The sequence below is a fragment of the Stenella coeruleoalba genome, assembly GCF_951394435.1.
Source record: "Stenella coeruleoalba genome assembly, chromosome: 10".
NCBI classification, from domain to species: Eukaryota; Metazoa; Chordata; class Mammalia; order Artiodactyla; family Delphinidae; genus Stenella; species Stenella coeruleoalba.
In genome coordinates, this window is record NC_137156.1 from 77,892,958 (window position 1) to 77,910,707 (window position 17,750).

The 17,750-nt window shown below is 43.6% G+C and overlaps 1 protein-coding gene across 9 annotated transcripts in view; it reads right to left on the reverse strand.

Moving 5' to 3' along the window:
* Window positions 1-17,750, reverse strand: part of CADPS (calcium dependent secretion activator) — a 796,875-nt gene that overhangs the window by 46,124 nt on the left and 733,001 nt on the right. For all 9 annotated transcript variants that reach the window (XM_079933010.1, XM_079933009.1, XM_079933008.1 and 6 more), the window contains one exon: window positions 383-415. In XM_079933010.1, coding sequence (XP_079789136.1) covers window positions 383-415 — 33 coding nt within the window. The remainder of the gene's footprint in view (window positions 1-382; window positions 416-17,750) is intronic.

Sequence of the window (17,750 nt, forward strand, 5' to 3'; positions counted from 1 at the left end):
TTGACCCCAAAATGAACAAATTCCGAATTTATTTGTTTTAAAAAATTCCTGGCACCCTTGTGCAAATTTCTGCCTAAGGCCCTGCTCCCAAGGTGTGCAGGCAGGAGGGGAAGGGAGCTGGATGATAACAGAATGAAATATACCAGAGAAACCAATGAAAATGGAAATGAAAGTGAACTGGGTTTACCCTCAAAATAGGATCTCTTTTTCCTGTTGAAGGAAACTACAGTTTCCTACCCTCTTCTCATCTCAAAACAAATTTACTGTGAAATAGTCTTCGCTTCCTTTTGACTATACAGTTTAGTGGCAACTAATGAAAAGAGCACCATCAAAATTCTCACGAAAGCCAAAACACCCACAAAAACATTTTTCAAATACTCACAGGTACATCCACATATTTGGAAGCTGCCTTCACCTAAGGAGGAAAGAAGAGGATGGAAGTGAGGGTGGTGTTTATGTTTAATTGTTCACAGCTCAATGCTGTATCACCATCAGAGTTAAAACAATATGCTGGCAGACGGAGCTGACCAGGAAACACAGAAAGGTACTAAAAAAATAAAATCTGTTTGCTAATTTTTTTTACCCTGCAAGCCAGACCCACTGCTTTGGAGAGAAAGAGAGAGAGGGAGAGGAGAGAGAGGGAGGGAGGGAGAAGGAAAGAGAAAAAGACAGCAACATTTTTACTGAGCTTCTGTAGCTGGTGTGGGAGATCTGCATTTTCCTCCCTCCCTTTCAAAGGGAGAAAAATGACTGTAGCTAAACCCAGACCATTGAGTGGAAGGCTCACCAGTCTAGAAAAGCAGTTAAGTCCACTGTCACTTCTTGTACCTTGGGGTCTTTGTATAATCTGGCTAGAGGTGTGTCCTAATTGAATCTTTGAGTTCTCACTTTCCAGTAACTCTCTTCTAGAGAAGGGGATGTAGCGGGTGGGCACCCTTAACCCAGAGGGAGATGGGTGTCTGTGGGAGGGGGTTGGGAGGGTACCAGAGCCGTTCAAAACTGTCCCAAGGCTGTTGTTATGTCTCCTGGTTTTAAATAATAAAAAACCCAGAAGGGAAGTGCAGGAAGAGGGTATGACATTTATTTTCAGTTCTGGTGGAGGGAGTGTGGTGGAGTACGTACAGTGTTTGAGAGCATGGAATTTGGAGTCAGATCTGGGTTCAAATCCAAGCTCTACGACTTACAAGCTGTGTGACCTTGGACAAGTGACTTCTTCTCTCTGAGCCTCAGTTACCTCATCTGCAAAATGCAGATACCATTAGGTAACTGTTGCAGCAGGTCGATACAAGGGTGAATACACACAGAGTCCTGGGACACAGCAAGCACAGAATAAATGGGGGCTGAGAGGATCGATTCACAAGCAGATCTGGCGGGGCTCTGGGTCCTGTGAGAAGTCAATGAACAGCTGGGTTTGAGGAACAGAACCTGAGGAGGATGTCTGATATTCTATGCATTTCATTTTGACTCGGGTCACACACGTTCCACTTAGCACAGGTAAGACCGAGGGGCTACATTTGGGATCAGAGGAGCGTTTTCAGTTCTGTCGGCAAGTACCAAGACTGCGGTGCGCACCCAGCACTTAGGATGTCTTTTCACATCTCAGGTGGGCTGCCTCTTGCCACCTGGCTGAGGCCAGTATTGGGAGTCACTACCTCTACCCCCATGTCTCCGAGGAAAGTATCCAGGGGAGTGTTTCTCCCTGTTGCTATTTTCTCAAAGCCACTTTTCAAAATGTCAAATCTCAAGAAAGAAGTCAGCGAGCCAATGGGTGGGGTGGAAAGAGTCCAGGATTTAGAGTCAAAAGTTCTGTAAGTGATAGAATTAGTTGACCTTGGGATCATCACTTCGAGTCTCTTCGCCTGGGTTTCTCTATTTCTAGAACAAGGTGACACCACTGTGTATTTTGTAGGGCTGAGAGCGTGATCAAGTGACAAAATGTACGGGAAAGTGTTTCATAAACTTTAAAGGGCGGAACACACATCAATTAATTATTAAGAGGGCAATGCATTCTGTCTCCTGGAATCATCGCCAGCACCCAAGATGATTCCTAGAGTCTCCAGTTACAGATTCTCTCAGAACCCGACATTTTTTCCCTTTGCAGCACTGATTGCAATCTCAATTCAGTAATTTTGGTGCCATGTCTGTCTCCCACAGAATGTCATGTCTTGTCCCTAGCTGTCTCCCCAGTGACTCACTTGTTACCCGGCTTAGAAAGGGTACTCAGTGAAAATTTGTAGAAGGAAGGAGAAAAAGCTAGTGACCAGTGCCGGCTTCAGGATGGTTGAGGAATACACAGACCAGATTGAGAAGCCACTGCCTGAGTTAGTCTGAAGGCCAACAGGGTTGCATAGAAAGCTGGATGCTTGCAAAGCTTGGTGAGTGAAGGAAACCACTCTGGACCATTAAGGGGGGTATGAGGAAAGCTTTCCAGAATTTGCCTAAATAACATTTTACTAAATGATTCTCAACTCGAAATCTTTCCTCTTTATTCCTGTTCTAGAATTTCGTTTGCGCAAGAAGGTGGCTTTCCTTTCAAACCTCCTCTATGTACATTAATATATAACATTTGTATGATGTTTTGCACTTTGCAAAGCACTTTCACGTACTGTTTCTTCTCTAAGCCACCCTGCAAAAGGGTGGCTATTAATTGTTTATCTATTCACTATTGAGAACACTAAAATCCACAGAATTTAAGAATTTATTTCATCATGATCTAAGCCAGAAGACAGAGAAGCCTGGACTCACATGAGGGTCTCCCGAGCCCCACTTTTTCCTTTTGAACTCCTGGTCTTTTCACCAGTGGCAGAAAGTATGAGGAATTTAAGCATCAGTGGTCAGGGCAGGTGCTGACAAAACAATTCTTCTCAGCTACAAATTGCCTCCTTCCCTCTGTAGACTTAGTGCTTGGCAGTTGGTAGGAGTTTTGCTACAGCTGAAATGATCAACCTTTAAACACACCCACTCTTACCACCAACACACAGTTTCAACCCAGAAAATGACACCAGCCGAAGTCTATTCCTTTCAAAGCAGTTTGGGAAGATAAGGCAAGCTCTATGTCATGATGGAAACCATCCCCTCTCCTACATGCACTAGCCTTCAGTTTGTTGGTCTTTTTTAAAATCTGGTAACTGCTGACTTGCATTTAGTCTTATTGATCTTTCTCCCATCCCATAAAAACAGGAAAAAACAGCTCAGAGTAAACTGTGGTCCTATTAGGATTGTATCATTTTTTGGTCCTGGCCATTGAACTTGAAGAAAGATGTTGAGGATACAGGGCAGTCTAGAAGTGTCTTCTACAAGAAAAGTAAAGGAGAAGGCATCTCGCCTGGAAGAGGAAGGGCTAACAGCAAATGAAATGAAAACTTTCACGTGGTTAATCAAGGACCTTCAATGTTGAAGGGTTGAACTTGGTCACGGTGGTTCTAGAGCATAGAATCAGGACGAATGAGTAACATGACGGGGCCCCAGAAGAAGGTGCGAACAGCTATCTCAGTCTAGCCAGGCACTGGCTATCTCTGGTGATCAAGAACTCATTGCTGAAAAAAAAAAACCCAAAAAAACCCCTCCTTGCTGGAGGAGCTCAAGCAGGAGGTATGTAGGATGCTCCGATGTGAGACTTTCCTTATGCAAGAGGTGACCTGGAAGGCTGGTCTCTGTTGCTCACCTCCTTAAGAGGTAGAAAGCTGTCATCAGTTCTGTTTTTTTTTTTTTCTTTTTCTTTTTTTTACAGTATACATGTTGGGATATAGCAGAGTGAATAAACTGACAGAACCAGGATCAGAACTCTGGTCCCTAGAACCCTCTCCTGCCTAATGTCAACAGTGCTACCTTTTTAAGCATCATGTTTCTTTGAAGTATCCATAGGACTGACCATGTTTTTGGCCAGCTATACTCTAAGTAGAGAGGAAGGACCAGATCCTCCCAACCCACTAAGGGTTTGGAATTATTGCCAAGGGTCAGAAAGTCCAAGCGCACACCAGACACTGTGTAGATCAAATAAACAACCGACCTTGTAATCTACACAAGACTATTTCCCATCAAGACTGTTGTTCCCATCAAGACTATTTCCCAACAAGACTGTTGTTTTGATGAATAAAATACAGATTTCTTAGAAAGCACAACCTATTTTATAAAATGTTGTCATTATGCGTTTTTTCCCATCAAGGTCTGTCAAAAGTGTGTGGGTTTGTGTGTAATTTTCATTTCTTTTTTAACTTCAAAAGAACTCTTCTTGGTGAAGTGGCTAAAAGGTTGGGCTGAAGATTGGCAGGGTCAGAAGTCGGGCTTTGCCATTTTCTAGTTTGGTGACTTTGACCGAGTTAACTTCTGAGCCTCCTCTGCAAATGGGACAATTATAATGTTTCTCGAAGGAATATGGAGAGGACTGAGTGAGGTAATCCATCCAAGGGTACAGAACAGAGCTGGGGACATGGTCAAAGCTAATAAATGCACCTCTTCTTACTGGCAATATCGGCTTACTGGTGTAGCTAGAGCCTCTCCTCCTTAGCTTGGCGGTCGTGGTGACAGTTTCACTGCTCGCCTCTAGCCCACGGGCAATTTCTTGCCATGAAAAGGATGCTGGGATCTCCTCAGGTTACCAGGAGGCATCTGAGCTGGTCTTCAGTCTGGCAAACTTCCTGCCAATTCCATGAACACCGTACACACTGGACTTCTCTCCAGAACACTGAGGCAGCAGCAAAGACCTCTGCTCCCTCCCTCAGGCTGCCCAAGCCAGGGCATGAGTGAGAGGGCAGTTCCCCAAGCCAGGGCGCTCTGTATATTCAATCGCACATCCCTACTTCTCTCTGGTACAAAGCCAAACGTCCCGGGGCATAGGAGAGATGGCTGCGGGAGAGGCGTCTGCCCCAGACACCTGGTCTGGCGTCCTTTTTCTGCAGGGACTCAACTGCCCTCATGGGAGAGACAAGAACTGTAACTTCAGCCAGACTTCACTTCCTGATGTCCCTGCTTTCTCACCATCCCCTCTGGTGGGACAAAGAACGTCCCTTCTCTAGCAGTATCCATGAACACCCCACCCCCACCCCTCGACCAGACAGAGCCAGTTCTGGGAAGGCAGGTTCGAAAAAGAGACACAAACTATAAGAGTCTGACGGAGGCCAAGGGTGAAGGTGGGAAGATGAGCTGTCAGCGAGCAACCTGTTCACATTTTCATAGGCCTGCAGCAAAGACCGAGTCTTAGGTCCAAGGCACTGCATTAGGGACTGTAGGTAAAGGCAATTGTTCCTTGATTTCTAGTGCCTTCCTTGGATGCTGTCTTAATGCACAATCTCTCTAAACACCCAGAATAAGTCATGTCCATCCAACAATTCATAACTGTAAGTTACATTTCTTGAGTGCTTTCGACTTGCCAGGAGATGAGTTAGGAAGATTGCATGCGTTGTATTTAATCCTCACAACGACCTCTGGAAAAGGGTCCTATTAATAGTCCCATTTTACAGTTGACAAAACTGAGGCTAACAGAAAGGAAGCAATTTGGCTTAAAGTCACACAGCTAATAAGTTATAGCTTTGAACCTCCCATCCCTTAAGCTCCCTATTATTCAGTTAAAAAAAAACAACCTATCAAACCAGTCATATTTAAGTCTTGTTTCTTTGTGTGTGTAGACACAACCTAAAATGGCCTCTCCAGGAAAAATGTCTGAGAGATTTGAATAATTATCTGCACCGACTCAGTCAGGGCAGAAGGTCCAACACAGTTTCTCTGGCTTTGAATGTCCCAGCTAATTACCTCGACCCTCCACCTGACTTAGCGTGTGTGGACAGCCTTAATGGTTACTCTATTGAGCTCCTCCATTATTTTTCAGGTGCCCAAAGGTAATCTTTTCATTGAACACTCACCATTCCAGGATTTTCACAATGCTGATGACTAAGGGATTTTCTTCTGCCTGGTCCTAATAAGGGGACCTGAGTTAATCACTGTGTAGCTTTGATAGGGAGCACGGCGGGGGCTTAAACCACTTCTCTTGCTTCATTAGGGGAAAAAGCAACCCAGGTGCAGACCACGAGGACCTCAGGGTTTGTTACTATTAAATCAATGCACGGACAAGAAAAAAAAGTGGATTAGGCCCTTTTTGCAAACAGAAATCTGGTGGGTAAGATGCAAAGATGGAAGAAAAAAGAAGTCTGAACAGATACCACTGCATTAGTGACTGCCTGAGCTCTCCTTTCTCCCCGTGGTCTCTTAAAAAAAAAAAAAGACAAAAACCAACCAAGCAAACGATTTATTCTCTGCACAAGCTGACGCCACCCCTGCCTGTTTGACTTCACAAGAACTTGGAGCTGATTTCTCTGTCTTTGCCTACAAACTGCCGACCACACCACTCTTTCAAGGGGCCGGTAACATTTACTTGAGTGTCTGGCTTGTGAAATTTCTGCTGCAAGGAACATGAGGCTATTTTGCTGCCTTCTCCACTTCCCTAACCCAGGTGATCTTAGAGATCTGGATTTTTTCTTTCTTTCTTTATTTTTTGTGAGAGTTAAGGCAGTTTGGTATGTCAACGTGCTACTTCGTGCCACCATCATCAGTAAAATGATTTTATTAGTTGAATTTTATCATCTATCACCAGCCTTATGTCTAGAATGTAGGCTCTATGAGGAATAAGAACTTCTTTTTCTCTCCTCACTATCTCCACTGCCTGGTATATAGTAGGGGCTCAATAAAAATATATCTGGTTGGCTAACCATATATAAAAGAGAGAATCAACAAGGTTGGCTAACCATATATATGGTTGGCTACCATACATAAAAGAGAGGATCAACAAGGACCTACTGCAGAGTACAGGGAACTCTACTCAACACTCTGTTACGGCCTATATGGGAAGAGAATCTGAAAAAGAATAGATATATGCATATGTATAACTAAATCACTTTGCTGTACACCTGAAACTAACACAGCATTGTAAATCAACTATACTCCAATATAAAATAAAAAATTTTAAAAAATGTGTTGACAGAATGAACTTCTGAGCATGGTACTCTTTACTCTGTACCCAGGATAAAGGTTTCTAGTGCTTTCTTGAAGCTGTTATTCAAGCTCTGACACTCTTAAAGAATCACTTAAGTGCAACCGGGCACTATCAATTCAAAAGGAAATGGCTTTTGTTGCTTCTGTGAGATGAGCTTAAAGGGTCTCTTGTGTCCCTACAGTATGAGTACAGCACAGAGGTGGGAGCTCGAGGCCAGGAGTCAGATACCTGGGCTGGCATCTGGTTTGATCAGCCACCGGTTGTGGGCCAGGCAATTAACTTCTCTAAGCATCAGTTTCCTTCTTGGAAAATAGAGATAATGACAGTATTTCCTCCTCATGGGGTGGTTGTACAGATTATTAATAGAAAAAAGAGATTTCTTAAGGGCTTAAAACGTGCAGGACACTATTCTAAGCATTTGACTTGTATTAAATTCATTTAGTGCCTGCAAAGCATCTAATGAGTCACTGTACGTGAAAACCTTTGCACAGGGCCTGGCACATAGTACGTGTTCAATAAATGTTGCCTATTATTTTTATATTCTCTTTTCCTTTCACGTCCGAAGGGGCTGATTTGATAGTTCAGGTTCCAGGGCACAGGTTGGGCTATGTTTGCTAGTGGGTGGGGTTGTTAAACCTTAAACATCTGCACACTGAGGTACGTGGTTCTGTTTCACGGTTAGAAAGCTTCATGATGTCTGGGACTAATCCTGCTGTAAGAGGCCTGGCCATCTTACTTCCTCTCTTCTTTGCTGGCTCTGTACCAGGTTGTGGTCTGGACTCTGTCTCTATTCTATTTCTCCTTGGATCCTCAGGCCTCAGCACTTAACAAAGAGATCCCTGGAGACCAGCAGGGCTCCATAGAGTTCTTTGCATTGGAATATGGACCCAAAGCCCACCTCACAATGTGGTAGCTTATTATTTTGCTCCCTGTGTGGGCATGCCACTCCCATTGAGAAGTGGGGTCTATTATTCCTCCATCCCCCTTGAGCCTGGGCTGGCCCGTGACTGCCGTGACTAAGAGAATACGATGGAAGTGACGCCACATCAGCCCTGAGCCTAATCTTGGAGAGGGCCAGCAGCTTTGCTTCTTCACCCTTGAAAGCCAGCTGCCACGAAGTGCAGCTGTGCCGAGCCTGCCGTGCCATCAGAAGCCCACGGCACGTGGAGAAGCTCAGCTGGATGAGACGCCATATGGGGGAGAAATAGGCACATGGAGACACATCAAGCTATCGGACATCCAGCCCCAGCCCAGCCAAGCAAGCGACCCCTGTCAGTGCAACATGGAACCAAAGAATCCCCTAGCCACGCTCTTCCCAGATTTCTGACCCACAAAATCGTACACAAAACAAACAGATCGTTTCAAGCCACTAACTTTGCCACAGTGTGTTATGCAGCAATAGATAACCAAGATATTCAAGAAGGTGTCACTTGGTCTCCTATTTCCCCAATTTTATCCATTGCATGTATTTTCCTGGAGGATGCTGTGGGGAGGTCACTGATGGTCTAGGACAGGATTTGGGCATTCCTGGGTCTCCTGGCTGTAAAAGGAGACCAGCTGATTTTCATCTGATTCTCAATGATATTTACTGAGCATGTATGTATGGGGCACTGAGCTAGACACCTCACGTATAACTAACTCAATTAGTCATTCCTGTAGGACATTAGAAGGCTCATTTCACCATCCCCGCTTCACAGATGAGGACACTGAGGTTCAGAGAGGTTAAGCAAATCTCTAGAGGTAAACCAGTAAGTGTCCAAGCCCAGGTCTGGTTATTAAGTGCAGAGTCCTTTCAGGACATCAAGCTGCTGATATTGTGAAAATGATGTGTCATTCTAAAGCTATTTCTTACCTAATAATCACCTGGGATCTGGGAGAAGGTGAGCCGACTTGTGGGACGTATAGGGACTTTGGGTCAGACAGAGCTTTGTTGGAATTATGCTCCATCACTTACTAGTTAGATGAACTTAGGAAAAATTTTTAACCTCCCACAGTTTCTATAATCTCATCTGCAAAATGAGGGTAACAACAATGTCTTCTTTAGGAGGTTCATGTGAGGCGGAACAGGCTGACATCATGTTAAGTGCTCAGTGCAATGTCTGGTACCTAGTAAGAGCTCAAGAAGTATTACCCAATATTGTTACTAGTGTTTCAGTCACTTGTCGTTACCTGCGAGTTGACTGTACCAAGTGTGTTCCCATCTATAGTTTACAGACTAGCAAAAAGGCTTGGCAAACTCTGGCCTGTGGGTCAAACCTAGCCTGCTGCCTGTTTTTGTGTGGCTCACGAGCTAAGAATGGTTTTCACATTTTTAAATGAAGGAAAATCGAAAGAAGAATCATATTTCCTGACATGTGAACATTACAGGAAATTGACATTTCCGTGTCCATCAATAAAGTTTTATTGGAACACAGCCATGCCTATTCATTTACATCTTGTCGATAGCTGCTTTCACGCTACAAGGGAGGAGGCTGAGTCTCTGTGACAGAGACTATAAGGCTTGTAAAGTGAAAAATATTTACTCTCTGCCTGTTTCCAGAAAACATTTTCTGACCTCTGGACTAGAGGAGGAGCCATTGGGGTGGGGGGTAGGGGAAGAATCATAAAATGTAAATTTCTAATCTTAATACGGCCATTAACTAGTTGACTGACTACTTGTCTAACCTGTTGGCCTCCTGTCCTTACCTATTATAATAGGGCACAGAGCTAAACGTTTACCCCTGATTCCTTCCAGAAATACGACTCTTAGATGGTGTATGAGGCAGGTGCTAAGAAGAATGTGGAATAGGAAACACTTCCCACACCTTGAAAAGTTTATAAATACTCTAGCAGTAAAACAAAAGGCTATTAATATCTTAGTATTAATAAGAGCTCTGGAAATGGGGCTCCAGGAAAAATTATAGTACCAGGGAAAAGGAAAAAACAATAGCGATAAAGACCATTCACACAGGTACCAGACAACGTAGCAGGGACCACTGGCTAGACTTGGTGATGAAATATCAGGATTACAATAGGCAGCATGTGTTACTTATTTACCCTGTGCCAGGCACTGTTTTCACTGTTTCTTCTGAACCACCTCCTTTAATATTCCCAGTACCTTCGAGATGCAGCCTCATCATCTGTACCTCTCTGTGCTGTTGTGAGGATTAATGAAGATGATACACATACAGGGGCAGAATAAAGGACATGGCAAGTCCTCAGTACGTGCTAGCTGCTATTACTACTGTTGGAATTGCACGCCAAAGGAACAGCCTTTCTATTCTACTGGCAAAATCAGCTAATTTGCCCTGAGTGCCTACGTTTGCCCATATTTTTCCGCAACCTCCAGTTTTCATGCTCTCTCTCTCTTTTTTTTTTTTTTTTTGCAGTACGCGAGCCTCTCACTGTTGTGGTCTCTCCTGTTGTGGAGCACAGGCTCCGGACGCGCAGGCTCAGCAGCCATGGCTCATGGGCACAGCCGCTCCGCGGCATGTGGGATCCTCCCGGACCGGGGAACGAACCCGTGTCCCCTGCATTGGCAGGCGGACTCTCAACCACTGCGCCACCAGGGAAGCCCCATGCTCTCTTTTTTTTGTGGCAGAAATGGAATGGGCAGGGTTCTATCTAAATGCACATAGCCCCAGTGATAAGCACCGCTCAGGCCAGTAACATGGGAGAACCACGAGCACAGCATTCATCAGCAGAATGGAAATACCCGAAAAAGGATGCGGTCATTTCTCACGGGGATTAGAGGAAGTGCAGGGAAATGGTTGAGAGCACAGACTCTGGGGTTGGATGGTGTAGGGCCAAATTCTAGATCCAACACTGACTAGACAAGTTACTTCACTCTTCCATGCCTTACTTTCCTCATCTATAAAATGGGGATAATAGTACTCTTCATAGAGTTGCTGGGTTCCTAAGCGAATTTCTAGAATAGTTCCTGGGGCATAGTAAGTAAGAACTATGTGTCAGCTATTAGTATCATTTCTGCTGGAAAATCAAGTTGCTTTAGGTAGTTAGGCTTGATATTAAGCTTGGTCTGGCACTATCGGACAGCTACAAGTGACTATATTTAAATAAACGAAAACAAAATGCGATTAAAAATCCAACTTTTTAGTTGAACTAGTCACATTTCAAGTACAGGTGGCTGGTGGCTACTGTATTAGACAGTTCAGATATAGAAAATCTCCATCACTAGAGAAAGTTCTATTGGACAGCACTGGTCTAGACTCGAGACATTCGTAAATATAGGTTATTACATTTTTCAGTGATAAGAGTGAAGAGGTGTGTCATTCAGTTCCCTGTTAGAACAAGAGATCAGCTGGAAGCAGCAGCAGGGGAAGGAAAAGGACATGGGTGTCAAGAGCATCGTCTTGTGGATGAAACAAGAACTAAAGGTGGATGGGTAGTATGTAAAGTGACTGGTAATACTGATGTAACTGTAACAGGATGGGGGGTGGAAAGTGGAGAGGGCAAAGTGAGTTATCTATTGTACTACAGCAGGGAGGTAAATCATCTCTATGATCAATAAACCAAGAAACTGCAGTATAAGAACAGTACTTAGAGCTAGGAAGATAAAAGCAAACTTGTTTGCAAGGGTCCCTTCTGGGGTAAGGGATGGAGGATGGAAAGGGATGCGACAGAGAACTGTTGCTTTTTAAAAAAATAATTATTGTGTTTCTGTACTATTTCACATTTTAACCACGTATGTATATTTCTTTCATAAAAAGATATTGCAAAAAGAACAAAACAAGTGATAGAATTTTCAGCATTTGAGCATTTGCGGGAAGAATGTATCTTCTCCAGGGTAACTTCTTCAAGGTTTTTGCGTGACTGAAATCATGATTCTGAGAAGCAAAATGGAGCAAACCACCTCCCGCTCCCCAATACATAATCTGGATGCTCTAAGTGCATCTTGGGAAGAGGAATAAACTGTAAGTGCCAACCAAGGGACTGACGGCTTGGGGGAGACAGAATGTGCCAGTGGGTGGATGTACTGGGACTGTGTGTGCGGGTGAGCAGTTGAGCAAACCTCGGTGGCTCTTGCTTGGGGCCAAGTAACAATTACAGTGAAAGCCCTTTCCAACAATTTCTGAGCACTGGAGAAAAACACAACCCTTGAAGTAGATCTGGAGTCACAGACCGTGCGACGGATTCCCAGAGCTCTGCCACCAGAGGGGCTGAAATGTTTTCGATGCTTGCTGAAGATCAAGGGTGTTTCAGGCCAACTGTGAAATGCTGTGCCCGTGTCAGCACCGTGTACTTGCTGCATAGATGCACATTCACTGGGAGGCCATCTTCCCTTGCTTTCCTTTTTCGGAGGGCCAGATTTTATAAACACTGTTTTTACAGATGTAGGAACTGTGATACCAAAGATTTTTTTATGGGTGGGTCATCAGATGGTCATTGCTCAGAAAGATAATCTCTGGCTTTGAAAATGTGATTCATATTTGAAAGAGTTAAGCATCAAAATGTTTTAAAATAAAATTTCTCTAAATTGCCTATAAATGAAACCAGGGTTTTTGTTTTTTTTTTTTCAGATAACAGAAAGAGAATATTGGATTCAAAGTCTGGACTCTCACTACTGTTCCTTCAATGACTGACTATGTGAACTTTGGAACAGCAATTGTTTAGTTTTCTCATAGACAACATAGAAATAATTAATACCTGATATATGGTCATATATAAAAATATGGATGCATTTACCAATGACTAAATGCCTGATTTACACTAACTTATTTAATTCTTTTAAGAACTTGTCTCCTCATTTTACAAATGAAGGAACTGTGTCTCAGAGAGGTTAAGTTTCTTCCCCCAGGGAACACAGCTAAGAAGGGGTAGAACTAGGATTTGAACCTGAATGGATCTGACTTCAAAGGATTCACTACTGCATTATGCCTTCTCCTACCCCGCCCTACCTTTTTCACAAGCTAATTTACTAAAGTCTGAAGATAAAATCCAGACAATAGCCTATGGATGCACTTTGAAAAGCAAAAAGTTACGTTATGATTTTATTCACCGATTACCACAAGACCTCATATGTAATGACTGATGTAACCATCGTTGATATTCTGAAATGACCTCTGAGGACCACTGTAGAGCTTCAGAGGGGCTAGGGAAAGGTGGGAGAGAGCCCAGGCCTTCCTGGAAAGCATCCTTAGGCAAGAACGTGAGTTGCAGGGCTGCTGGTTGATTGCACGGCTTCTGTGCATGTTCATAAATATTGATTGTGATTAAACTATTATCATAGTAATGAGGGTAATAATACCTCCTCCAGCCCATCCCACCGCACTACTCAAAGTCCCCACCTTTCATTAAACAAAGAGCTGCTGGCACTGCTGGGGAGTTGGGCAAGAGGCAGGGAAATGATCTCTATTAAGCAAAAGCGTTCTGTTCCACGCGCTGATTAGGAGCCGCAGCCTCATTAACAAGGAGAATTGTTCTCGTCTCCTGTTGCTCAGGGTACTGTGCTCGGAGACTGGGTCCAGGAAGTGTATGTTCTCATCTCTCTTCACCCCCCTGGGGCTTCCGAACAGATGCCTGATTGAAGTAGACCTGTTTTTCCTTCCACTCTCCCTCATTTCTGTCCCAACACTTCATTCCCAGAGAGGATTTCTGCAAGGCTCAAGGGCTCCTCCAAACCTACCGTTTTAATGCTGCTGAGATTTAACAATGGTTGCATGCTTATTATTTGGCTGGCACGAGGCTAAGTGATTTATTAGTAATTAACCCTCACGGGGGGGGGGCATGATGATTATCACCATTTACAGATGAGGAAACTGAGGCTCAGAGAGGTTTAGTGACTTCCTGCAAGACCCAAAGCTGGCAGCACCATGAAGTTGGTATGTGAATGTGGGTCTGTTGGACTCCAGGGTTTGTACCCTCTGAAGGATGCTGAGCTGCTCTTCCATGCTTATTTACACGGCATCCTCTCATTTTAGGAGAAACTCGGAAGGGCGAATTGGAAAGTTTAATTTTGTAAAATCTCGAAGCAGGCATGAAGGCTTATTTTTATTTGATTATAAGTGAAGGTGGGGGGGCAGGTGCTTTGCCCACCTCTGGCATTTTTAGGTTTTGTTCTGCCTTATAAACGTCTCTCAACACTAAGAAGCCCAATCGAACGCCAGCTGGAAGATACCAAGGACCATGTCTTACTCGTGCCCCTGCTTCCGCATGGCCCGGGTGCGAAGCCAATGAGGCTTGTACCGTCATTACTGAACATTAATGTTTCTGCACGAAGGGACCACCTGTCAGCCCTGCTGCCCTCCTCTTCTCCCCACAGCTGCCTCAGCGTGAAGTTGAGGGTATAGATTGCTTACATCACCATTGCCAGTGACAACTTGTCTCTTGTAGCCAGCCTAGATCTGCTACAGAGTGGAGAGTTTTCTTTTTTTTTTGCTTCTCCCCCCACCCCCACCCCGCTCAGCTCAGGTAAAGGGTGGGGAAAACAAACACATGGATTGGATAGAAGGTCTGGGTTCTGTGACGAAACGAGTGGTTCAAGTCATTTTCCTTCCCTGGCCTCAGTTTATACAGCTGCAAAATGGGGTGACTAGAATGTATCACAACTTCCCAAACTTCCGGCATCAATACCACCTTCCCCATTTGGGCTATTGCCCATGTGCCATCTGTACTCTATTTACTTATTTACTTAATATTTTCCTTTAAATTGGCTCTCTTTTAAAAAATACTTAATTATAAAAAGAAACTTGGTGTCACTACCATACATGGAAACTAAATATCACTCTCAATAAGAGAAGTATAAAAATAAATACAACTTAAATATTAGGTTGACATTATGGAAAAACCCGAGCGAACTTTTTGGCCAACCCAATGCAGCGACATTATTACTTCCTAGGTAGGCAGGGTTGCCTGCGGCGGGTCCACAGCCTGAGGCCTGCTCACTCTCCCTCTTTCTCTTCATTAGACATGAAGATGTGAAATTTTAGAGAAGTGTGAGAGGAAGATAAGCCCTCAAACGAAACTTTCTCCTTGATAGAAGGATAAGGAAGAAAATATAATTTAAAAATAACCCTCTCGGGCTTCCCTGGTGGCACAGTGATTAAGAATCCACCTTCCAATGCAGGGGACACGGGTTCGAGCCCTGGTCCGGGAAGATCTCACATGCCGCGGAGCAACTAAGCCCGTGAGCCGCAACTGCTGAGCCTGAGCTCTAGAGCCTGCAAGCCACAACGACTAAGCCTGTGCTGTAGAGCCTGCGAGCCACAACTACTGAGCCCACGTGCCACAGCTACTGAAGCCCACACACCTAGAGCCCGTGCTCCACAACAAGAGAAGCCACCGCAATGAGAAGCCCACGCACTGCAACGAAGAGTAGCCCCCACTCGCCACAACTAGAGAAAGCCCACGTGCAGCAACAAAGACCCAACGCAGCCAAAAATAAATAAAATAAATAAAATAAATAAAAATAACCCTCTCACAATTTGATTGGTTCTATTTAATACTGAGTTGTTGCCGCATCTAACATTCTCTCAGGTAACATGTGGTATATATCCCATGCTTGGAAAACACTCAGTGATGTGCTAGGAAAAAGGCTGTCAAAAAGAAGGAGAAGGAGAGGAGGAAGGGGAAGAAGGAGAAGCAACAGCCTTGTTTAGGCAGAGTTTGCCAATTTCCATGGTGCAAATACTTTGACTCTGGTCAATTTTAAGCTACCAACAGGACATCACTAAATCTGGACATGAAAAGAGTTGCAAAGAATTGGCTCTGAACAGCAAGTAGGAACTGAGCACATCACTGGAAACACTGGACCAGAAAATTTCCGAAGTTCCTTCTGTTGTATGTACTCTAGACAATAACTTCCAGAAAACAGAGATAAGGTCTTTTTTTTTTTTTTCTAAAAAGTCTTTCCCCATCTACAGCTCTAGCTCAATAATTTACAGAGAGCAATCATTTAAAACATGGTGGCTGATTAACTGATTCTAATACTCAGTGATATAACCACAGGAACAACCACAATCATAACAATATTAAAACAAGTATTGAATGCTTATCCCATTCCAGGTATATAATATTTTTCTCACTTATTTCTAACAATACCACATAATATAGGTCTTACTATTATTCCCAGTTTATAGGTCAGTAAACTAAGGTAAGAAGTCAATTAATCTGTCCAAGATTATACCCTGGTAAGCGGCAGAACTGGAAAAGCAAGTAACCTTGGTGCATGTTGAAATAAACCTGGTTCAATTTAACATATGCTTGGAAAATGGGATCTTCAATTCTGGCAAAACATCTATTTTGATTACTAGAGAGGTATTCTAGAGACCACGTATGCATGCAAAGTTCTTGAAGAATTAAAGCATGAAGTGCTAAAAGCACGCTAAACAACGGAAAATGTCTTTGATGAATCAAATTTTGAACAGGAGAATGTGCTGAAATAGAAGTTGTAAGAGAGTTTTGGTTGATCCTGTTACGGATAATAGCTTGGGTTGCTTAGGAGAAATGATACGATGCTAAGGACTGAACCAGTGAGAAAACTGTTGGTTAAAAGCACTAGGGTCATTTAAACCTTCCGACAGGTTTAAGTTGAAGGAAGGTTAAGAATGGCTACTTATGGGGCCCTCACAACATGGCAGGTACCATGCAAGGCCAATGCTCTCTTTGTATCTATTTGTCCCCTCGACTCCTTGAAGCAGGTATTAGCATCCTCACTCTAGAGTTGAAGAAATGGACTCACAAATGCTCGATAATGTGCTCACGTGTCTGTAAGTCTGGGCTTCACAATCACATCTCTCCCTCTACCTTTCTGGTGATAAGCTTCCCACTGCATGTGGCTCGGAGGTCAGGTCAGAATCTCTATCTTTTAATTTCGGAACAATTATTTCCTGTTTGAAGACATGTACATGTTTGTTAGGTATTTCTTTCATAGCTGACACTTCTATGACCCTGTAGTTCAGCGCCTCACGGTCTAAAGAAAATACTGTGTCTGTCTTATGTTCATTTTGAATGACATTTATATGTTTGCTAAAGAATATTAAGGGAAATGGTTGACTTTGGATGCTTTTTTTTTTTTTTTTCTTCTGAAAGCTTCTGAAGCGTTGCCTTGGACAGCAGGTATGTTAATTGTCAGCTGCGTTTTCAAGGCATGAACTGGAAAGAAAGATGATGTCCTACTAGGTGATAAAATTATCTGTCATAGACCCCAAAGTGGATGTCAAGTTCTGAAAAACTGGGGAGCAGCTGATGAAAGAAGTTTGTAGAAGACATGGCAGATCAGTGCTTTATAGTTCTTGAGCGTTTCAGGGTCCGGTGGTTTTGTTTGGTCCATGTGAACAAAATACATTAGATGAGATAAGTCTTGCCTTCCACTGGTGGCTCGAAGCTTCAAACTCAGAAGACCACAAACCCAACGCCAGATTGTAGCAATCTCAGAAGCTGTGTGACTTTGGACACATTACTCAACTTCCCTCATCTGTAAAATGGGGATAATCATCATATCTATTACAGAGGCCGATTGTGAGGATCCGATGAGAAAACGCATGTAAATCACTTAGCACAGTACCCGGCACATAGTATGTTCAATAAATGTAAGCACCATGCTTGGTGCTTCTGTCCAAGGCAGGCACCTCCACTCTGAAGTGTAGAAGCCAAATGACTTGAATCACATGATTTCAGCATCTGATAATTTGATGAGGTTACCCTCTGAGGGTGAACCAAGACCTCTCTGTCTACACCGCCATCACCAGCCCACACTATAAAAAGCCATTTCTCCCATGCTGGGCATTCCCTGAGGCCACAGCAAAAATGGAACACCATCAGAAAC